The sequence below is a fragment of the Heloderma suspectum genome, chromosome 3, assembly GCF_057233095.1.
Source record: "Heloderma suspectum isolate Gila_16-S chromosome 3, 16-S_ref, whole genome shotgun sequence".
NCBI lineage: Eukaryota > Metazoa > Chordata > Lepidosauria > Squamata > Helodermatidae > Heloderma > Heloderma suspectum.
Window position 1 is genome coordinate 92,232,080 of NC_139460.1, and position 24,926 is coordinate 92,257,005.

General features: G+C 39.0%; 1 protein-coding gene across 4 annotated transcripts in view; it reads left to right on the forward strand.

Moving 5' to 3' along the window:
• Positions 1–21,908, forward strand: part of PKNOX1 (PBX/knotted 1 homeobox 1) — a 42,378-nt gene extending 20,470 nt beyond the window's left edge. The window contains exons 3-12 of one of the 4 annotated variants that reach the window (XM_084843827.1): positions 2,058–2,188; positions 3,799–3,970; positions 6,659–6,829; positions 7,138–7,215; positions 8,966–9,065; positions 10,161–10,258; positions 13,103–13,231; positions 16,137–16,213; positions 17,365–17,537; positions 18,765–20,436. In XM_084843827.1, the coding sequence (XP_084699953.1) occupies positions 2,058–2,188; positions 3,799–3,970; positions 6,659–6,829; positions 7,138–7,215; positions 8,966–9,065; positions 10,161–10,258; positions 13,103–13,231; positions 16,137–16,213; positions 17,365–17,537; positions 18,765–18,976 (1,341 nt within the window). In that variant the 3' untranslated portion in view covers positions 18,977–20,436. Of the gene's footprint in view, positions 1–2,057; positions 2,189–3,798; positions 3,971–6,658; positions 6,830–7,137; positions 7,216–8,965; positions 9,066–10,160; positions 10,259–13,102; positions 13,232–16,136; positions 16,214–17,364; positions 17,538–18,764 lie in introns of all 4 variants that reach the window. The other 3 variants (XM_084843828.1, XM_084843829.1, XM_084843830.1) reach the window with 3 other exon arrangements.
• The last annotated feature ends 3,018 nt before the right edge of the window (positions 21,909–24,926 follow it).

Sequence of the window (24,926 nt, forward strand, 5' to 3'; positions counted from 1 at the left end):
ATTCCTGATGTTCAAGAACAGCTGTTTTGGAACAAAATAGTTCCAGTTTTCTGCAAACGTACTGAGGAAAGCTGGGCTTGAGGATGGGCAGCTGGCACCATGATTCAATGTGCATTTCCTTAGAAGCAAATCCTATTGATTTTAACAGAATTTTCTTCCAAGAATGTATGCTTAACTGGTATAGCCTACATTTAAAGTGGATTTGACATTTTAAAAGTAAACCTTTTTTTCAAATTATCTAGGTGAAAAAGGTCTGAGTTTGTTTTTTGGGTGTGTATGTGTAGTCTGATAATTTCAGAGATGGCACCACCAGACAATGAGAAAAAGAAATTTCATGAAAAACATTAAGCCAGAAAGGTAATATTTCTCTTCCAGGAAGCTTAAGCTACCAAAATGAGTGTTCAAAATGAAATTACCTTTGCTGCTATAACTACTGTGAATAAAGAGACATCACCTGTGCCTCAGACAGTTCTCAAATTATAGTATAAAATGTGTGTGTTGGGGTAGGGGGGGAATGAAATCTACAAGCCTACCTCTGAGTCCCTCCAATTTTACCTAAATCATGTCCCCCTTAGCATTCTAAAAGAGGGGACCAACACAAAAGGTAAGGAGGGTCTGGCTCCTCTGGTCCCTCTGTAATTTGAGTACTGGCGTTACACATACTGATGCCAGTACTCAATTTTTTTCCAAAAAGATTTTTAAAATAATAACTCAAAATTGCAGGACATTGTATTTATTAGTTTTAGTTTTAACTTTACATTTCACAGTATGTTACTCTTTCCCCATTATACATCTGTTTTTCTTCTCTTGGTGTTTCATCTTTGACTTGCTCGATAATACTTGACGAACCAGCAGTCTGGTTTTTTGTTTCACAATTCCATATTAAAGGATTAAAAGTTACTGCTTTTATAGCTTGACCCTAAGAGTACTTACAGAGCACTGCTATCGTACCAACATGGCTACTTTTCTTTTCTGTATTCTCATTTTAAGTCACAGTTACGGAATCAGTTTTTTAAACGCTAGAAATACGAGTCTCCATCACCTCTGTGAAAGTCAGATGTCATCTTAAAAATGAATACAGTAATTGTAATGTGTGACCCTGGCTCCTAATTCGTTGGTCTTCTTGCTCGCTTGTCTTCTCGCTATCTGCTCCTTTCGGTGGTCCATTGGCATGGTAGGGATGGATCAGTGACGGTGCCTGATACTCAGCCTTGGATTATTAGTGTATTGGCATTTATTTTTGCTTGGATAGACCGTGGTTTTACATCACCTCTCTGCACCAATACACCCAGAACACATATAGGTGTCACACCACAGCCCTTGCACCCAAACCTGTCCACATTTTACCTTACTGAGCAGACCCTAGCATCAGTTAGGATGGTTACATGTGTGTATATGAAGAGATGCCTGTCTTGTTAAAATGGTAATGTTTTGAAATTCCCATCTAGCACATTTTGAACTTAAATGCAGGAACTGTTTTTACTTTTATACTGGATAATTTACTCCTAAAGTGTATAATGTCATCTGCATGCTTAAATTTAGGATGAAATTGTGAAGCAGTATTATAACCGCGATTAATTAAGGTTTGGGGGGAGTTTATTTCATGTATGTATGATTTTTAAACAAATTATTGGAAATATATTTCCAAAGAGTTTTGCTTGGAGTGATATAAATTGCATGGAGAAGGAAAAGAATGGAAGGTAGCAGATATTTTCAAAGTTTTGCTTTCCCAAACTGATCTTTTGGAGCAGTGTATGCATAGCTTTATCCAAAAATAGCTGTATTTGAAATACAGCATTCTGTAATAGACAATTTACTAAAAGAAACCTACTAATAGGAACCAAACTTCTAGTGACCTTTCCACTGTCTCCCCGCCTCCAAATGTTGCAAGGATTAAAGGAGTTTTTTGTTAACTGCTTATATTTTTCTGTATAGTTGCCAAGTCATACCAGCTTTCTGGCAACCTACTAGGCCTTTGCCTTTCACTTTGCTTAGAAAACAGTCCGTTTAGTAGTGAATCTATGCAGTTGGCAATATAAAGCATCCTTCTTTTCCAGCAGATGCAAGTAGTAACAGAGTTAAAAACTGAGCAGGATCCAAACTGCTTGGAAGCAGATGCAGGAGGATTGAGTCCTTCCCCAGTAGAGTCCCAGACACCGATGGATGCGGACAAGCAGGCCATTTACAGGTAGCAGTGTTGACAAGATGAGCTATTCAAGTAGTAAATTATATTCTTCTCTGTAGTAGGTAGAGTGGTTATTCTCAAACTGTGGGATGGAGCCCCCAGGGGAGGAGGAAACCACACGTATCACCTGGAAGGGGACACACAAAGTTCAAGGGAAGAGAAGATTCTGAGGCAGATGTTGCTTTTCTCCCATCTCAAGCCAAGTCGTAATGGGATTAATACTCTTTAGAAGATCCTCATTGATTCCCATTAGATTTGTGAGGGCAACTGCTCTCTCACTCAGTGTCTCATCCTAACTTGACATGGGGGGAAAAATTGCTACTTTATTCTAATGGTGTTTTCCTGTATGTGGTTTTAGGAGGGGTCATGTCTTGTTCAATTTCCTTTCCTAATGCCAGTACTGAATTGGTGGCCAGTCCACAGCTTGTTGCACATAGCAGCAACTGCATACACATGACTGTATGTAAAGATATTGGCACATTCTGCTGTGGGACAGATGTGTTGGTGCTGGGCTGAAGGAACTCAGGGGTACAATAAGTTTAGAAGAAGGGCACCTTAGCTCAAGTGCTTGAGAAACATTGAAGTAGGGTAAAGCCAAGTAACCAACCAGCATCTTTTAACTTACTAGGAATGTTATGTATTTTAGGTTTTCTGTTTATGTTGGGGTGACTGTATTTTCAGCAGTTTCATTGTGTGCTTAAGAATGCAATCCTCTGCACCCTTTCTTACAAGGGAGTATACCCTATCGAAGACAGTGGGGCTTACTTCTGAGTGAGCAAGCATAGGATTGCATTGTAAGTTCCATTTACTTCAGTGGGGCTTGAGCACACTTAGGTATTCAGGACTGTAAACTTTGTCTTGGAGCAAGGCTTTCTATTGAATATTCACTTCATATTGAATTTCTTATATATGTCTAAACTCCTTTGTGTTGGAGCTGTATTGTTACTATCTAAGAAAACCTACCGTTCAAGCTACCTATCAGTCTCATTTGTGGCAAACTGTGGGGTGACAATAATAATCAAATTAGACCTGTATAAATGGCTCTGTAATTTTAGTTTAATCATATTTGACAAACGGTAAATATAAGAGCAGGGACCGTGGTGGCTTAGTGGTTAAGATGCTGAACTGCAGACCGGAAGGTCGGCACGACAGCAGTTCGAGACCCAAGTGCCGTGTGAAGGAGTGAGCTCCCGTCTTCAGTCCCAGCTCCTGCCAACCTGGCAGTTCGAAAGCAAGAAATTGCAAGTAGATAAATAGGTACCGCTTTGGCAGGAAAGGTAACAGCGTTCCGTGCACCTTGGTGTTCAGTCATGCCGGCCACATGACCACGGAAGCGTCTTTGGACAGCGCTGGCTCTTCGGCTTAGAAATGGAGATGAGCACCACCCCCTAGGGTCAGACACGACTGGCTGGGGACACCTTTACCTTTACCTTTTTTAAATATAAGAGCAAGTAAGAGAGATTCCTAATCTCTTGTGTATTAGTTGCTAATGCAGTTTATTTTATTGTATATATGCAATGTCTAAAACGTTCAGTATTTTTTGTCATACTGACTTGCACAAAAAAATCTCCACAGTTTTACAGTTTGATTATCTTTTCTGCTTTTATTCCTAGACATCCACTGTTTCCCTTATTAGCACTGTTATTTGAAAAATGTGAACAATCTACACAAGGATCAGAAGGCACAACATCTGCAAGTTTTGATGTAGATATTGAAAATTTTGTTAGGAAACAGGAGAAAGAAGGCAAACCCTTTTTTTGTGAAGATCCCGAAACCGATAATTTAGTAAGTCAAAACATTTGGCGTGGGGGAGGTCATACATATATTACTTTGTTTGTTTTGGAATATTTATTAAAACTTTCTATTCAGGAAAAAAGTCAATTAACATTGGAAAAGCTAAATTGTGAACATTCAACACAAAAATAATAATGGAAATGTACATTTTTAGACTATTTTTTAACCTGACATATTTCCATTATTTTTAGCATGTTCTTCTAATTCTTCATAATGCAGAGGCTTGAACAGAATATTCCTTCTGATTCTCCTTATTTCTTGGCTATTAGAGATTATTTCAGACTCCAGGCATGCCACCCAATACCCAGCCTGGTTCTTCAGCATTTAATTTCAAATATTTCTTTTAAAATAGCCAAGAGGCTGGATCAGACCAAAGGCCTATCTAGTTTAGCATTCTGTTCACACAGTGGCCAACCAAATGTATATGGGACGCTCACAAGTAGGACATGAGTGCAATAGCACTCTCCTGATTGTGTTCCCCAGTAACTGGTATTGAGAGGCACACTGGCTCTGATACTGGAGGTAATATATGGCCATCATGACTAGTAGCCATTGATAGTGTTGTCTTCCATTAATTTGTCTAATCCCTTTTTAAAGCCGCCCAAGTTGGTGGCCATCACTACATCTTGTGGTAGTGAATTCTATAGTTTAACGTTGCATTGTATGGAGAAGTACTTCCTTTTATCTGTCCTGAATATCCTACCATTCAGCTTCCTTGGATGACCCTGAGTTCTATTAATATATGAGCGGCGGAAAAGATGTTGCAGATGCTTCAGTTGTTAAAATCCTTCAAGTACTATACAGTTGTCTTTCAGTGGAACTTTCATGGGAATCTGTGAAAAATGCAAACCCACAGAAACAAGTGTACAGCATTAACGTATGGCAGACCATTCTCTTTAGTGACACAACAACAAACAATCCTCCAAAATGCCTTTTCTAGCCCTCTGTAGCAGTTGACACTTCTCTGTCAGTGGTACTGACAGAAGCTCCTCCATGTAGCAGATTCTCAACTTTTCTTACAGAGTTTTATTTATTTATTGCATTTATATCCCACCTTTTTTCCTCTTGCGAGGAACTCAAGGCGGCTTACATTATCCTCCTCCCCTCCATTTTATCCTCACAACAATAACCCTGTGAGGTGGGTTGGGCTGAGAGTCTGTGACTGGCCCAAAGTCACCCAGTGTGCTTCCATGGCTGAGTGGGGACTAGAACCCGGATCTCCCAGTTCCTAGTCCAACACTCTTGCCACTACACCACACTGGCTCTCAAGAGTTGTTGGTTATTGGTTAATCTACCTGTTTTTATCAGATTCTGTTGCTATATTTATACTTTTTTTTCCAGTGAGGCAGATTCTCTCATTCTTAGGGGTGTTTGTTTTGTATTTTATTTACAGGTCACCCCACCCCCCATGCCTTTTTCCTTTTTTTATGTGGTCAAGTTCTCTCCCTCATCCCCAGGCTAGAATTTGAGATTTAGTTCTCCGCAGATCATACATTTTAATAAGTTGTTTGAAAAAACAACAACTATGGTTCCTTAATAGACATTTTCCTTAAGTGGAAACGTTATGCTACACAATTAAGATTATATTTGTAACAATAGAGATTATAACTATGACAAATGCAATACAACTTGCTTATGTATTTAAATTTTGGGGAATTTCGAAAGCATTGAGGTAGAATTACCAAAAAAACCACACCCTGTTGTCTAGCAATACCTTATAAAAACGGTATGCCAAATTCAGGTTCAAATTATAAAGGGTAATTGAATTGGTAGGCTTTATTAGAAAACCAAATGTCATAAGTCAGCTGTGGTAACTCAAAACAGGCCATAAGAATCTGCCAAAGGCCAAAGTCAAGGTATACATGCATTCTTTTGTAATCTTTGATGTTTTAAAAAATTTCTGCTGATCTCAGTTATAGAGAATACTGCATGAGTATTGTGTTCCTCTTCAGAGGCCCAGCTCTGAGTACCTCTGCCATCTAAGGTGAGACCAGTAGTGCCTGGGAAAAGGGTCCTTTCAGTGGTAGTTTCTGCTTGTGGAACTCTCTCCCATGAGAGAAATGCCTGGCACTGAGTGTATTGTACTAATGGCACCAGCAGAGTCTGTTGTATTTATCCAGGGCTTTTATTCTTTTACTTCCTCCCGCCCCCTGTTTTAGTATCGATTGCTGCTGATCCCTCCCCTTTTAAAAAATCTGGTGCTGTCTTTAGATTGTGTTGCATTGTAATTTGATGTTTTTATTCATTTTTATTTTATTCCATAACTGTAAGCCACCCTGAGATGTCTAAATGAACTGAAGAAAAAGAAATTAAATTTTACAGAATAAATGATTTGTGTGGTTGGCTTTGTGCCAAATTGTATTTCAGTTTACACTTGTGGATTGCACATATTGCCATTGGTGATCAGGTCAACTAGTTATCAGATTAAGTTAGAAAGGGGGGAAAACCCTCAGCATATTTAGCATTGGAAGCTTGCAGCTAAGAAGAGAAGTTGAAAAGGTCTTGGTAAATAGGAGGGCTGCTACACACATGATAATTAATTTACACCAATTGTGTGTAAGAAAAAAAAAGAACTGGCCAGTTGCAGCTTCTCAATGTGCTATAAATGACGTGCAAATGTTTGTTACCATGTTTTTTTTACCTTGTTTCAAAGTCCTTTATGTTTTTTCCTTATTTTAGATGGTAAAGGCAATTCAGGTTCTACGAATTCATCTGCTTGAGCTAGAAAAAGTTAATGAGCTCTGTAAGGATTTCTGTAGTCGCTATATTGCATGTCTAAAAACTAAAATGAACAGTGAAACTCTGCTGAGTGGAGAATCTGGGAGCCCTTATTCACCTGTACAACCCCAGGTACCTTTCACACTAACTGAAATACATTTTCTGTATTTGTTTGATAGCCTACCCTATCCCATAAGGCTTGGGATAGGTAAGAGTAGATTTTTAAAAAATATAATTATAAAATACCATGTTAATAACTTGATCAAATTTGTAAACCATGCAATTTACAAATAGATGATATGTGACTGGCAAACAAGCAGTTTTTAAGGATTTGCAATATTGTTAAGGTTACCAAGTTTCCCTTGTGCAGTTTCTTAGTAGTCAGGTACATGGAAATGTAATTCTTGAATGACCATAATTTGTCAACTCTTTGTCTGCAGTCCAGCAACTTTAAACATGATAAAGATAGCTTGGATTTGCTGGAGCAGCTGTCTTCATGGAAACAGTCACCAGAAAATGTGAGCAGTAGAGCAAAATTGACACAATTACCATTGCGCCTCTTTGGCACTACCTTCTTAGCCTAAATTTTGGGTTGGCTTTGTTCATCTCATTGTAGATAATGGCCTCATCCAAGCGATAGGTGATCTGTATGCAGATAAAGGGTTGTTTGATTGCTCTCCATCACATACACAAGGTTTCAGGGTATGAAGTTCCTTGCATCCAGTAGCATGGATTGCATGTGCATAAGAACTCAGCTGAGAGATCCTTCTGGAAAGCAGTAGGCTATGCATCTGCTGCTTCGGTCATAGAATGCCCCTCTCCCGGCAGCCTCGCTGGGCAAAGGGAATTTAAGAACATACAAAGCCGTTTATATTGAATCAGACCATCGGTCCGTCAGTATTGTCTGCTCTAGTAGGCAACGGCTGTTCAAGGTCTCAAGCACTGAGATCCCCTCACTGGAAAGTGTGTGCTCTACCACTATCAGTAGTGGTATGAGCCATTAGCCCTCCTCCCATGCATAACATCTGTAATACTTGAAAAATGTGTCCCAACTGGCAGTTGAATTACTGCTAATAGTATGTGGAGTAACAGAAGTTGGTTGATTATTTAATTTCTTGCTAGTTTACTATTTTCTCCTTGAAGATAAGTAATGGTGGCATCAGTACTGCTATAATTTCAGAGCACAGTCTTCCAAAACTTCAGAATATGGCTATATTCACCTTCATACCAGTAAGACAACATATACTCACCAGGTTCATAGCATAAATTGTTAAACATGAACAGTATTAAGATATTGATGAATGTTTTTAGAAATAGAGATAGGATTTATTCATTGTTTCATTGCACCCTTCATGCCAGCCCTGTGTCAGTGTACTAATTGTAAATTGCATTCCTGTCAGACACTTGATTATCTGAGTGTTTGGATGAAACCTTTATAATTCAGATACATGTTTTAAATCTGAAGTTTGCGAAATGTTTGAAATCATCTTTAAACCTCAAATGTGAGTTGCTTAGAACCTTACCTTTTCTGTGGAAAACTATGAAATCTTGACCATGCTTAATCATGGGTATTCACACCATTAACTTTAGAAGGGCTAGGATCTCATCCAGAATGATACAGTTTTCATGTATCTTCTGAACATATTTGTAGTTACCTTGTTGCTTATTTTCAGTGCAATCCTATACATGTCTACTCTGAAGTAAGTCCCATTGAGTTCAGAGAGATTGATTTCCAGGAAAGTGTGTATAGCTTTTCAATCTTACGCTTATTTACATATCCCATTTTTAAAAAAAAAAAATTTGAAGATAAGTTATTCTAGGATAACTATTTCTAAATATTTAGTCCAGTGACAAATCTCATAGTCTGTCACGCTAATATAAACCCTTTGATTCCAATAAAATGGGATTAGCCCAGTATTAAGGGACAAAAGCACTGGGTTAAATGTAATCCAGAATTCACGTATCTGTTCTATACTCTCATAGAGTGGTTCAATATGAGAAAGAAAGCCAGCATTTGGGAAACAACATACAAATACAACATATTGTCAAAGGAAAATTCTAGTTTATTTACTTCTTTCATTGAATTTCTGTCGCATGTGAGTCATATGACTAGCTTTGATCATATTAGTTAGTAATGATGACATCATCATCATCATCATCATGGGGTTTACTTTGTTGATTCTCTCATTTGAAACTGTTGCAGCTAAAATGCTAGGAACATCCTTCATTATAAGACTATGTAATTTTTATTGTTGTTACCGTTTCTAGCCAATTCAAAGTGCCATCACAGGTACGCTAAGTCCCCAGGGGATTATGGTACCTGCATCAGCTTTGCAGCAGGGAAATGTAACTATGGCAACTGTTGCAGGTAGGATGCACTAAAAAAAAAATTAAACATTGCATTTCATCATTGATATTTGTTGTACTTGTTAAGAATTGCCTAAAGCTAGGAATGCTAGATATGATTTTTGTTTGTTAGTTTACTACATGTATATACTGCCTTTCTGCCAGTTTAGTCAAGGCAGTTTACAATTTAAATAATGGCAAAAAAGCAGACATGATAAAAGAAAGGGTTAGGGAAGAATGTGGAAAATAAGCAAATTCAGATACAAATCCTTACATATTTGAAGAGCACTGTCATATCTCCCCTTAGTCTTCTCTTCTCAAGGCTAAACATGCCCACTTCTTTTAGTCTCTCTTCAGAGGGCTTTGTTTCCAGTCCCCTGATCATCTTTGTTGCCCTCTGAACCCTCTCCAGCTTGCTTGCATCCTTCTTAAAGTGTGGTGCCCAGAACTGGACACAGTACTCCCGATGAGGCCTAACCAGTGCTGAGTAGAGGGGAACTAGTACCAGAAGAATAAAATATTCCCTCTATTAACAAAAATTAAAAGTCTTGCTTATAATTCAGGGAACTGGGATTCTGGTCACAGAAAAGATCCATTAGTGGAAAGCTGTTTGCCTTATGGCAAAGGTAGCCATCGTTTTAAAAAATAACATTGCTCCTCAAAGCATTTTTATATATTACACAGGGAGATGTGAGCTAGTGAAAATAAAATGAAGTGGAATTGAATATAGATTCCTGCATTGAGCAGGGGGTTGGACTCGATGGTCTCATAGGCCCCTTCCAACCCTATGATTCTATGATTCTAGAATTGTGCAAAGTTTCTTACAAACATTAAAAAGGCTACATATTTAAGCTCTGTGATAATATAAAACATAGGAAAAATAGTCTCAGCTGGATTTCTATTTCTGATAAACAGTTATAAAATTCTAGTGAAGTTAAAAGATTGTTAAAAATACTTTTGTGCCCTATGCATTTTAAAAATAAATTAGACCTGTTAAGTAAATAAACCTATCACCATTTTGCCTGTTTAATGATATCTACATAAACATGCCTGTTCTCATGCTGTCATTTGATCACTTAGTTACTCTACAATGGTAAAAATGATGTATTCTTTTAAGGTGGTACAGTATATCAGCCCGTGACTGTGGTCACACCTCAAGGTCAAGTAGTGACACAAGCTTTGTCACCTGGAACCATCAGGATCCAGAACTCACAGGTTTGTTTTACCCACTTTATAGAATGATTTAATGTAGGGGAGGAAGACAGTATTTTAGTTGCAAGATATGGAAATGACAGACCAACATTCAGGATTGCATAAGTAATGTATTTAAATGTTTGAAATATAAATTCACTGGGTTGGATCCTGAGAACCACAAGTGGAAGGAAGTTTGTGAAAGAGGCCTTTGTCACCACCTCCTCTCCACTCCACACCCCTGCCCCGCCCCCCCCGCAAGTCAGTCCTTAGGGATGCTCCTGAACAATGGGCTACGGGAGGCTGTTGAGGAAGGGGAGAATTATCCCCAATCAGGTGAAGGCACCTTGTGTAAACAGAGGTGCCACCACCCACTTTTGGCCAATTACTCTCCCAGCAGGCCCCGGCACCTTTTTCCAGAGGGTTGCCCAGTCCTCAGCAGCTTTTCAGAGGGTTCGAGGCTGCACCAGCGAGGAGGTGGTGAGAAATCAAAGCAAATACAAGTTAAGAAAGCCATGTATCTGTTTGTTAGTTCCTAATATTCCATCACACTCTAGTGACCAAGAAACAGAACCTTGGTCAGGGCTATGCAAATAGGGACAAGCTTGTATGTCGATGATTCCCACTGAGCAAAGTAAATGGGCTAAAGTCTGGGGCACAGTTGAGACAGGCCAAAATCTGACTCTTGGCCCAGATATTGAAGTTCCCAAGGCTAGGGAGTATGCTTACTCCCCATTCTCTGATTGACCCAGAGGAGCAAATAGTTAGCATTTCCTACAGAGGAAAAAAGTGGTGTGTTTAGGACACTGCAGAAATCTGCCTTCTGGTCCTGATATTGGGTGGAAGCAAAAATCTGCCTTCTGTTCTTGATACTGGGTGGTCTGGCCTCTGTGTCAGGGATTCTGCAGAGGGATGCAATGTCTGCCTGTGTGCAGCGTACACATAGATGTACTGCATCCCTCTGGTGTGCCTGTAACCTACAGGCTCTCCCTTCACACACACATTGTTGTTGTTATTCAGTCGTTCAGTCGTGTCCGACTCTTCGTGACTCCATGGACCATAGCACGCCAGGCCTTCCTGTCCTGCGCTCTCTCCCGGAGTGTGCTCAAGTCCATATTCATTGCATCAGTGATGCTATCTAGCCATCTCATCCTCTGCCGTCCCCCTCTCCTTTTGCCTTCAGTCTTTCCCAGCATCAGGGTCTTTTCCAGAGAGTTTTCTCTTCGCATTAGGTGGCCAAAATATTTGAGCTTCAGCTTCAGTATCTGTCCTTCCAATGAGCACTCAAGGTTGATTTCCTTTCGGATTGACTGATTTGACCTCCTTGCAGTCCAGGAGACTCGTAAGAGTCTTCTCCAGCACCACAGTTCGAAAGCATCAATTCTTCGGCACTCAGCTTTCCTTATAGTCCAGCTCTCACAGCCATACGTTACTACTGGGAAAACCATAGCTTTGATTATGCGGACCTTTGTCAGCAAGGTGATGTCTCTGCTTCTTACTGTGCTGTCTAGGTTTGCCATAGCTTTCCTCCCAAGGAGCAAGCGTCTTTTAATTTCATGGCTACAGTCACCGTGTGCGGTGAACTTGGAGCCCAAGAAAATAAAATCTGTCACTGCTTCCATTTCTTCCCCTTCCATATGCCAGGAAGTGATGGGGCCAGATGCCATGATCTTAGTTTTTTTAATGTTGAGTTTCAAACCAGCTTTTGCACTCTCCTGTGTTACCCTCCACAAGAGGCTCTTTAGATCCTCTTCGCTTTCTGCCATTAGGGTGGTATCATCTGCGTATCTGAGGTTGTTGATAATTCTCCCAGCAATCTTAATTCCGACCTGTGATTCATCCAACCCGGCGTTTCTCATGATGTACTCTGCATAGAAGTTAAATAAGCAGGGCGACAATATGCAGCCTTGTCGTACTCCTTTCCCAATTTTGAACCAATCGGTTGTTCCATGTCCGGTTCTTACTGTTGCTTCTTGACCCTCGTACAGGTTTTTCAGGAGACAGGTAAGGTGGTCTGATACCCCCATCTCTTCACACACACATACACACACCTCTATCCCATGTCAGTGTTACTGCACTCTGCAACACAGTTAAAAGGGGCACATGTCTTCTTCTTCTAGATCCTGTGATTATCATACGCAGGAGGGAATCTTAGCCTCATCTTAACATTGTCCCTGAGTCCATGCTTTTACTTTTTCCCATAGAAGTGAAGAGCTAATATTTGCTCCTACAGGTGAAAACAAAGTGCTGAACTTTAGGATAATATTGCAGTGTGGGGAAAAAGTTCTCACCAGCCTCTGCTCATCATGAGCACCACCAACAGGGATTGCATGAGGGTGAGGATTCCTCTCCTTGCTATCCTGAACACAGCTTTGGGGCTATAGAGGTGGAGACAACATGTCTTTGCCTATTTACCATCCTTTTCCATTTGCAGCTTGGGATGCAATATCTACCTGTGTGCAGAGTACACATAGATGTACTGCATCCCTCAGAGGTGCCTGCAGTTTGGGGAGAGTATGTTTGTATGCTCTCTTCTAGATAAAATTCCCTGCACATAGAAGACTGTTGGCGAGAAGCTAGTTTTCCACTCCCTCCACTGACATGCTAGTTTTCCATAGACCGGACATCTTTGTTTGATGTGGGTGAATATTCAAACATGCATTTCCCTACATGCTGTCTGAAACTGCATGTGTGGACCCAACTCTGAATTACGATCCCTACTAGTGGTATTGCTGCTTCCAATACAAAGCTTGTATGTTTTCTTACATTGTTTTGTTCCATGAAATTATTTTTGTGAAATATTAAGAGAACTGTGGTAAAACTTATGATGTCTTAGTAATTGTATCCCACTTGTCAATCTATGTGCAGCTCCAGTTACAGTTAAACCAAGATTTAAGCATCTTGCATCAAGATGATGGGTCATCCAAAAATAAAAGAGGAGTTCTTCCAAAGCATGCTACAAATGTGATGAGGTCTTGGCTTTTCCAGCACATAGGGGTAAGGCTTGATTACAGTGGCTGGGAATCAATTCTGTTATGAGAGCTTCCGCTGGTATATTTTTAATTGCTGCATGAGGAAGGGAAAAAATTTGGCCATAACTGAAGCTTTTAGTCCAACAGTTTCTGTAGACTTACTTAAAATATACTGAATTGGTTTCTGATAGTTGAATCACACCCAAATTCATTAGGTGTCTATTATATAACCTTGTGATCATCTTAAATACTGGAAGTATTTTTGAAATATTTGGCATATTTCATTATGCCAAGGACATTTTTTATCATGTGCTCCCTTGATAAGTAGCCTTTTGTGGACTGTATTTAAATCTTTATCAAAACATATCCTACGGGGATGGAAGATGTACATTGTACTAAATCAAAGATAGTTTGTGTGCAGAAGCAGAATTCTTTGAGCAGATTTTCTCATTGAACGCACTCCACACCCACAAAGGGGGCAATGTGCACAGTGGCCTTGTTAACTTAGGACCATGCATGCATCCTGTGACAGCTGTATGCATAATCAGCTTATTCATGACCTGAAAGATCTCACAAATGTTAATATAAGTTTTCTACTTCACACACACACACACACACACACACTACAGAGTTCAGTCCAGGGACAGTATGTTGTTGTGGCGGGGTGTGTGTGTGTGCTTCAACTGTTTTTTGTCCACAGTCATATGATACTCAAGATCACACTTATTCCTGAAGCAAAATTATAATTGCCTGGGCAGAAATATGATTAGGTTCTTTAGCTTAAACAGATTGAGCAATATATGTAACACGTTACCAGTGCTGGTGACTTCATCCAGTGGTATTAAAATGAGTAAAACTGTCTACATAACCAAATATACTCTGTTGTGTTCCCTCCTGAACAGTACTATATGTCAGATCATAGGATACTGAAAGGAAAACATATAAATCTCTATTAATTTTCCTTTGTTCATGTTTTTCAAGCAGAGGCTGGATGATCTGTAGCAGTGGATTGATTTCCTGCATCAGCAAGGGGTTGGATTAGATGACATTTGAGATCCCTCCCAGCTATATGATTCTAATTCTTAATAATTCCTGATAAGTCATTAAGGCTAATGTAATTAGGGATAGAGAAGAAATTCGTTGGGTTCCCATTTTAATATGAGTTGGGTAGCCAGTTTAGTCTGTTGCAGCAAAACAATGTGTTAGTTTTTAAGGTGCCACAAGACTTTTCGTTATTTTAATACGAATAGACCTAATTTGCACTTCCCGAACCAGTACATAAACCAGAACGTAGTTTTGCTTCAGTTTTCATACTTTACTGAATTTTTCAATGCAGTTCCCTAATTTAAAATGCATACATGTGGTAGAAGATACCAAAAAACTATTTGCATTTGAATTTAACACCTTTTAAGATAATTTTTGTTGGAACAGATGGGGCAAAATTTGAAGGTAACGTTTTATTGAATAATATAATAAAGCTGAAATTGGTGATCTAAAAAAGATGTTAGATTACATTCTGGAGCACATTATCCAATAGGAGCTGAAAAAGAAGGAAAGTGTCATTCTCGTGAAATAATTGCTTCAAACACAAGGAGACAAAATTTAATTTATTGATAATAATTAAATGAGCACTGGGAAATTAAAACCAGGAGGAATCATATTAAAATATGAGGAATTCCTGAGAAGGTTGACAGAAACAACCTGTTTGGGGTTTTTTTGGTTTTTTTTACAAGAGTGGCTTATACGTACAGTTGGTGAAGACTTTAAGGCTTCAGTGAAATAGATACGGGTTTCAGGATTCCCTCGCAATATGCAAAAGAATGGAAATTACAAAGAGATTTTATGATAAAATTCCATAGACTATTAGTTAAGTGAGATTGTTATGCCTATATACTCCTTTCTCTCCTTCTCTCTCTCTCTTTCTCTCTCGCACCATAATAGAATATTTCCAAGGTTTATTAGATTACAGTGTCATGTTACTTCCTGGTTTGTAGCCTGAGATTAAACCAGTTTCCTGGTTCGGATGTAACTGGAAAATGTGATTTTAACAAATGCCAGAAACATTCTATTACAGTGTGAGAAAGAAGGAAGGAGTGCATAGGCCAAGCACTCATTCTCAGTCTAATAAACCTGAGACCATTACCTCTGAACTGCATGTTAATCAGAGATGTCAGCAAATATTGATCTGCCAGCTATTATGCCAGAAAGACTTAAGGAATTTAAATTTTCAGTGGAAATTCTGAATAAAGAAGGGATTCATTATATCTGGGAATAACTGAAAAGTTTGTCGTATTTCATAAAATAAAAGTTAATATAACAGCAGAAATTGACAGTATGGATTTTTGAAAAAGTGCAGAGTAAAAAGGGAACAGGGATAACTCAAAATGATAGAACTCTCCCAGAATATTTGCTCTCCCTAGTATTCTCTTTCAGTTCTTTATCTGCACTTCATATGATTTTTGGAACGAATGTGAGACATTATAGGAATTAGAGTTCCTATAATTATTATTGATTATTGTGCTTGCTTAATGAAATAAAATTGGTACTAGCAGAGAGAATGACTTGACGTTTAATACCAGTGAGAATTTTAATTTGACTAAAATGGAAATCTGAGTTCTTATCCTTGCTTCATCATTAGACTAATAAATCATGGTCTGTAATTGGTGTCATAAAATTAACATATTACATTACACACAGACAAGGGAAGTGCAATCCATTTATCTATTTGAAGTTATTGTTAGAGGCATTATGGGAAAATCAGTCTAACTCGTCAGAACTTATTAGTAAGAGATTAATTCTATGCTATTCTATGTGAAATTGTATCCTTTTTCTTTTATAGTTGTATGTTTTGTATTATGTTTATTGATATAATTTCTTTTCAAAAATTCAAAAAGCAAAGTGTTTTATTTATTGTTTCTTCCTGTCTGTAGCATCCATATCCAACAGAAGATGAGAAAAAACAGATAGCCGCACAAACAAATCTTACATTACTCCAGGTTAACAACTGGTAAGATAAAATGAATAAACCCAGTTATTTGGATGTATTACAATATTTCACTTCTGTAAAAAAGCCACATAGATATAAACTCAGGATTAGTTTACAGACTTCTCCTGTGGTCTTCTGTGCAAAGCAAAAAATGGATGTGATTGGCTGTTATATCCATTTGCCATCACAAGTCTTAGTGCTGTACTGTCCATATACTATGTGGACAGACAGTGGGCATGGAGGGAGCTGAATGGGTCAGTGGCAATGCTAAGTGTAATCCTATCTATGTTGAGAGGAGTGGGGATCCTCTGCTTGCCCTGATACAGTCTTGTGACTGCAGAACCTAACTATTAAGCAAAAATCAAGAGTGCCAAGCCCATAAGCCAAATAGTCTTTTCCCTTCCCCTACCCCCCAACCCTAAGCATGTGAAATGAATAAATGTGACAGTGGTTAGAGTTACATTGATGATGCAGCACCTTGAAACCAACCGTTGCTACCATAAATAGCACACTGTTGACACTTTGCCGGGGGCAAAACTGGCTCAGATTTTCAGATGTGTAGCTTCTGCAAATTCAACATTCATTAAGGAAAAATAAATTCCAGGAAGAGGAAGTGTGTGTGCTCATGTGTGCGCACATACGCACAACGCGCGTGTGCACACGAGATACACACATACTTATTCCAAAACAGTTAAAAGGATGAAATGTAACAAAGCTCCTGGTCTTTAGTTCATCTCAATGATTTTGACTGACTTGGAGATGATTTTTGTTGATTGATAGTAGAGAGGTGAATTGTGAAAAACTGGAAGATTGGAATAATTTGGAATGACAGGATGTTGGAGCCGTGTTTAGAGGTTACCCTAGAACATAAATTGCAGTGATTTACAGCCTGTTTGGGGATGGAACAGCTAAACTCCAGGCCTGTAGTTCTATGGCTGCAGAAATAGAAAGAGGGTACGGAATAAAGGGAAGGGAAAATGAACTGAGAAGTGGTTGAAAAATACATGTTGCTTATCTTTAAAGAATCATAGAATCTCACTGTTTCAGGAGTTTCTCCTGAAATTAAACAATCCTTGCCCTTCCCCAGTTGTTAAGGTTTTTCTGTTTGTTAGTGTAGAAAAAGTCTAATTTTTATGGGTGTGTTCATAAGATTTAATTTTGACCATGTTTAGGTTTATTAATGCTAGAAGGCGAATTCTCCAGCCAATGTTGGATTCCAGCTGTTCTGAAACTCCAAAAACAAAGAAGAAAACAGCTCAAAACCGACCAGTTCAAAGGTTCTGGCCAGACTCCATTGCATCAGGAGTAACTCAGCATCAAACAAATGAACTTACCATGTCAGATGGTGAGCAGATTCCTCACATACTTGTTTTGAATTTAAAACACTTCTTTATATGCTCTTTGCTGATTGAGGGAACCTCTGGAGCCAGTCAGACAATTTCCATGTCCCAAATCATTTTTTTTACCCTGTTACGCATCTCACTATACATACAAACACATGTCTGTACGGGTTCAGTGGGATTAAATGTGTCTATGTCTGGTACACTTTACCAGACATAGACTTGCAGCCTTGAAAAACAGCAGGTCTGGGATAATGCTTTTCACTCGCAGTTCAATTTCAAGTGTAAAAATCTATCCTAAGTCAGGATGATAGTGTTCGATGGGCAATATCCAATGGTGTCTTTCTACAAACTCAAATAGCATTAGTGAAGCTCCACTAAATCTTTCCCTTGTGCAACCCGTTGTGCATTACACTTCACAACCATTTACACAACAGGTTGCATGAGCATAATGTGCAACCAGCTGCACAATATGTTCACCTCTTATGCGTAGTTCAGAAGCTACTTTCCGTTAGCGCATGTCATTTGTGACACAGTTGGACACCGCCCCAAGATTTAAAAAGTCAGTTCTTATTTAGGCAAAAATGGGCTAAAACAAAATGAACATATTGACTTCTCTCTCCCTCTCACGCATGCACACACACACACTATTACTTGAGGGGAAAAAGATGATTCAAATGGCGTTTGCAGCTTTAGTTCACTCCCAATTTTTAGATTCTTGGATTTTCAACCTAAAGTAATATTTCAAGTTATTTTAAAATGAGATTAAGAGTGCAAACCTAAGGGATTGACATTCTGTAGATGGAGGGCTCCAAGATTGGAGCGCTCTATTTATCCTAAGCCCTGGCAGGCAGGGTGGGAGGAATTCCAGAGGCGTTTTCACCTCCTGTTCCTGCTTTTAATATTTTTTGGTTCATGGGCCTCTCAGCTCATCTAGCTGATCTCAGGTAGATACAGTGGATCCATGGCCTGTCCTTCCTCCTCCCCAGTCACTGTCCCACCCCCTTTCCTCCGTCCTTGACTGTCTTCCAAGGTCACTGTTGTGACCTTGGAAGAGAAGCTGCCTCAGAGCTTTCCACCGCAGCTGCGAAGGAGTAGGTGGGTAATCTGCACCATCCTGTGGTCCCTGGGATACCCTCCAAGGGATCACAGGATTGCTCTCTAAATAGAGTTTTCATTTTTAAAAAATCTAATTGTTCTAATTGGACTTGTGTTTTTCTTCCCATTTCCAGGAGCCGTTGTAACAATTACTGCTCCAGTCAACATGAATGTAGACAGTCTCCAATCTCTTTCATCTGATGGTACTACTTTAGCTGTTCAGCAAGTCATGATGGCAGGGCAAAGCGAAGATGAATCTGTGGACAGCACTGAAGACGACGGAGCAGACCTTTCAACTACAAACATCAGTGGGCTGGTCTTGGATAACAGTGATTCTCTGCAATAGGAAGCAAGAGAATCTGACCTAAATATTTAGGACAATGAACTGACTGACTTTTTATAGTTTGCACAGCAAACATTTTACACAAGTTTTATTTCTAATATGTTTTATATGTAGATATAGAAGAGTGCACTTTTTGTATTTCATAGTAAGCTTAAAGAGTGTCTTTGCAGGTGCAGCAACTTCTTTCAAATGTGTTGTTTTTGATTTTAATTTTGAAAATCTAGTAATTTAAGAAATAAAACCCCCACATCACCCCATTATTTTCTTAGGGTTACTTTCTCACTCACAAAATTGATCTCAGATTGACCTGATAAGGGAATGGGGGTGATGGAGCTGTGGTAATCAAGAAAGATGATGGATGCCTGGTGGGTGAGTTAAGTTTACATCAGCAAGGATTTAAACATATCCCCACCATACAATCACCATCTTACTCGATGTTTGCTGTTCTATAACATCATACAATCTGCTGCAATTTTGTGACAAATTGCCCTTGTGGGAGAATTGAAAGTACTTCTATCTCCTTGAGAGTTATGCAGTTTCAACTAGTCCTGTCGTTTTAAGATTACTCTTGGTGGTTTAATGATGTAAATGTAAAGCATGTCAAACTAGTGTATGGGATTTGTTTATGAAGTTAGCCATGTAGATTTGAAAGATGCTTCTGCACCTTAAAAAAAAATCCTGCCAGTCTGAAGTGGGCAACAAAATACACAAAAGAAAGTGGAGATGTGTGATTCAGTAACGAATGTATGGCATTTAAAATAAGCTTAATTTCTCATAGAGTTGTTAGGTAGAAACCTCTAGATTGCCACTGTACCTTTTAAATTTGCCACTGATACAGCCACCACAGCTTCTCCTTCATGCTTTTCCCCCTTGTCATTTCATCCACCTACCCTGTAGCACACTTGAAATCCTACTTGCAACAGATGGGAATGAGACTGGGGGAGAGGGGGCACAACAAATGGTCTGAGGAGGGCAAAAGAAGCCATACCTGTCTCTTGTCTGAATAAAGCGGTAAATTTAAAGGTACAGAGGGGATTTCTGGATTGCAACTTAGCAGCTCTACTCCTAGCCAGTGAGTCTGTTCATCATTTGCTATAAAACACTTATTTTTACCTTTACCAGGATTATTGGATTAAAAATATTTTTATAAATTATCTAAGAATTGAGATGATGACTGTATTGAGCATGAGAAAAAAATGTTTAGTACTTCTATTTGGAAGGTTATGAAAACAGTCCAAATTGAATAAACATGCCTATGCTATATTCTATGGATCTCTGCTATCCCATAGTGGAACAGGTATAGTGAAATAAGAAAGATCCATTCCTTAATGGGATGCTGGATATTGTTAAGCGCTGATTTACATGACATGTAAACTAATGTTCAGCTTACATTTCAGTCTGTATTGAAACTTGTTTCTCAAGTGATAGGTATTCAGGTGAGTAAAATCCCATGATCATTCCTGTAATCAAGAGAAAATCCTTCACACTGATCCTTCACATAGTATGCAGAAATTAGCCTCCAAACTGGGATTAATCCCCCCCCCATATCATTGCATATCAAATGTTTGTGGCTTTTGTAGCCATAATACAAGATAAGGACAACATAAAAATTGATTTCTTAAGCACAACAGTATTCAGATAATCCAACAAAGCTTCAAATATCAGTCAACGCATTCAAAAATTGTGATGATAAATTAGCTATAGTCATGACTGCCATTTGTTTTGTTTTTCCCTCTTCTCCATGCATCTTGAATTTCTTCATAGCTCTTTATGTGTGCTGCTGCTGACACTGCTGGAAGTTGGCATTTTCCCATTGCTTGCTTTAAATAATAGTCCTTGGAAGCTTTGTAGCACATTAGACCTAGGTATTAGAAGAGCTAGGAGACCATTCTCTTCATGAATGAAATCAAGATTCAACTCAAGCTGAATGTGATAAATTAGCTTTGATGTAAGTTCTGATTCAACAAAGTCATTCAAGGGTGCCCTTAGTTTCCTCTGTTCTTTTTAGTGGGATTTAAAGAGCCAGCCCCAATTTTTCTTCTGCTTTTAGCCTATTCCAGACCCAACCCCCCCAACGTTTCTACATGATAGAGGTTCCCTGAGGCTTCTTTTTAAGATCCACAATTTTCAACATGAATTGCCTGGATTAGTGTGAAGTCCCAACTCCACTATTTTCTCCTAGGGAGATGCAGAATGGGCAAGGAGATATCACAAGGTTTGAAATATGGCAGCCACATGGAGCCTCTACTACAGAAGTGTTTTTCAGTATCAGTGACACTGTTACTGATAATGTTCAAATTGGCTCACAGCAAAGTACATGCCCTCTTGTCTCATATGACAGGAAGAATCCTGATTGCCAGATAAACTAGGCAATACATGGAGGTAGACAAGAGTGCCATGATCTGTATAGCCTTGCAGAAAAATGAAAAACCTTCGTTTTTCCAGATTTAGAACACTAGCAAATACAAAGCAAGGGGCCAGCTGCGGGGTGACAATCTTAGGGTGCTTCCAGGCGGTAGGCTCCTAGTGCTAGCAATCAGAAGACACTGTGCAGCAATTCTGTCTTTTTCCCCTTAATGGATTTTCTGTGGGGGGAAAAGATGGAAGAAAAGCTGGGAAAATGGGAGGGCTATGAGTGGAAGGTGACAATTCCTGGACTCCCCATAAGTTCTCTGAATGAGGCAGGATGATGCCATAAAAGCCTTACCTGGAAGCCCATTAGATTCAGGATGTTCTGAAACACTTCACGGATAAAGCCTTAAAGACTGGATTGACGCTACACGGATTCTTATAGTTGTGCAAAAGTTAAGCTAACCCATAATTTCTCTTGTGCTTCTGGAAATTTTCCAAAAGGAGTGAAAATGTGAAAAGATATTTACAAGAGGTTTGTCTGAGAAAACAGTAGGCAACAAATTTAAAGGAATAATCAAGTCTTAATAAAAACCAAAAATTAAAACAAAACCATTGAAATGAAGAACTACTAAAATGCAGTGGAAAATTTGTGCATCTGAACCCACTATAGCTCTATTAATGTCAGTGGTTTTTTCATCGAGTTCAATGGGATATGGCTTAAAGCCAGTAACTAAGCACAAAAAGACCCTTTTCTGTCTTTAAAAAAAACCTTGATAAAGCAGCAAGAACTCGTGATTGTACCAGAAAAAGTAAACACATTTTCTGTTGTATTTGCAAATTTCCACCCTCTCCCAAATATTAGAAAGCGGGGCGAGGGCGGGGAGTGAAAGACAGCATTTTCTTATCCTTCCCAGTGTGAAAAACTACCGACTTTGGATGCTTATAATGTAAAAATAATGTAAAAGTAACATAACTAGGCTTTCTAAAATGTGGAAAACTTGGCGCAAAGGGAGTTGTGACAGAGCAGCTACAAGTCTTAATTCATATGTGCGTATGGCAGCATTGCCATTTTGAGTCCAAACCATGTGTCTACATTTTCACCAAACCATCACAACACTTCCCCCATTTATTTGCGGTTTGGGGGGGGGGTAAAATCACATGTGAACGGTTTGCGACATGAAGCTGTTTCCATGTCGTTTAGGTTTATATTGTCCATTTTGAGATAATTGGCCAAACATGGTTGAATTCCAGGTAGAGAAGCCTCTTTTCTATTTGTATGCAAGACTCTTGATCAAAAGGAAACTAAACAGTACTTCATTTATTTCTTAACATTTGAAATACATTTTTAATGTTAGACACATTTGCGCATGTTGGTTCTCACAGTCATGGTTAAGAAATCTCATGTATGGACTATCGACATTGACTTTCCAAAGGAGTTAGAATGTGAGGTCTGGAGTGTACTTGCTGGCACAGACCTAATATAATTCCGTAGATCCTCTGAAGGCAAAATGATGCAGCATTGGCAATTCATCAGTAGGATTCAGGGGGTGGGGGCTCATATTGGATGTAATCTACAACTTCCCAATTATGTGCTGAGGCAGGGCCCTTCCTCCCTTCAGCAAAAGCAACCAGGGATGGCAAATCCTTGGCATACCTGGCATGGCTACCATGAATTTTCTGTTTATGCAGGTGCTTTGCTGTTTCTTGCTGTGGTTGTTTGCAATTGGTTAGAAGAGTTGCAACAGCACTCAGCCAGAAATATGGGTGGTGTGAGCTTGCAGCTTCTGCCTAGATTGGGGTGGATTTGTTGGACTCCTCATTCCCATCAGCCATAGCCAGCATGGCCAGTGGTCAAGAATGGTGGGAGTTGTAGTCCAACAACATCTGGAAGACAATAGGTTCTCCACTCTGCCCTATATCTTTTTAAACTGCTTTTCTTAGCCCCAGGTGGTATTGGAGAATACACAGCAGCAGAGCTATGAGCTTTCTGTTCAAAATGGTGGGTATCTATAAATAATTAGCTTTTTATAATGCTGTCCAGTTAATAAGCCACACATGAATGGGGAAAACCAACAAAAAGGACACATGTCCTTGGAGTGCTATAAAAGCAGCTTCACTTTGCACAATTCAAATTCTTCAAAGCTCAGTAGCTGTACACATGTAAATTGTTATATTCTGCTTTGTCTTTATTTTAAGATGTTTTAGACACAATTCCATTGGCTAAAAATCAATTGAAACAACAGGTCGGGTGAACAGAAGAGTGAACTAAAATTAGTGACCAGAAAAATTATCCTGTAAACTCCCCTTAGAACCAGATGGAAACAGCACAAGAGGCCAGCACATTGTACCTTAAGTAATAATTTTCAAGCATTTCATTACATGAATGGGTACAGTCTCCCTTGTTGCATTTCATAATGTTCCTCATTGTCTTGGTATTATTTCCATCTTGTGTATGTATTAGTAAACTGATGCACACAAAACATAGCAAAGAATAATAACTGTTTGTGAGTGTGCAGAACTAGTTGTGCATCCATCATGCGATTGGTGTGCAAAAATGGAAAGGGTAGAGGCAGAAGGCTGGAGATGTCTTTGAGATGGTCCTACAGCCCAACCGTGAATGGTCAGACAGACACACCTGAAAAGAAGCACAGAGACGGTAGCCAGAATGAAAGATGTTGTGGGATGCCTAAACCAATTGTGGAAAGGCTAGTACCACTTCAGTGAGGCATTAGCTCAACAAAGAAACCCAGAAGTGGAGCACTAATCAGGACCAGGATTCATGAGGAGGTGCAGACTGCACCATCTAGTCATAACTTGTTCAGTTACGTAAATCGGCAGCCAGCTCTGAATACGTACATGCCTTATTTAATCTTTCTCTTTGAAACATTTCATAGAATTTTATTGGAATTGCATTACAGGTTAAACCAGATTATGTTTATCAAACTCAAATCACATATTTCCTAGGCTTGTTTTACATTTTCAAGTGATGTTTGCTTCCGTGAAAACTGGAATGAGCCCTGCGTGTAGCGCCAACACACATGTATGTCAGGTCTTTGGGGTCGTGGCCCTTATTTTGCTCAATTCTGCTGTTGCAAGAGCTGAGCACGAGAGATGTGTCTGCCTGCAATGGTAGCCTAATGTAAAGTTGGTGTCAAATTCTGATTGCCTATGAAGTTGATGCAGGAAGACTAAAGAAATGTATGCTGGGTCTTCAGATCCATAGTCTATAGGATGAATGATTATTGATTTTGCCTGTGGAAGAAGACAATGGAGCCCCTCATTGAAAACATACAGTATCATCTCCTTCTGTTTAGGTACTTACAATTTGTTAGTATAGCTTTGTATTTTGGCAGAAACAGAAATAACCTGAGTTCCATTGTGTCAGGAAATATTTGATCTAAATAACTGACAATCTTTGAAATCTAAACTCTTGATAAATTTAGTTGTTCTGTATGTCTTTTAATGGAATGTTGGGAAATATTTGATTGAGCATGGCAGAATAATTATGATTCATCAATGTGTTTTTATATGAAACCTCTTAACTTAAAACAAGCATGCTTTCTTTCTCCACTTTGTGTTTAAAAGTAAAATTTCAAATTGC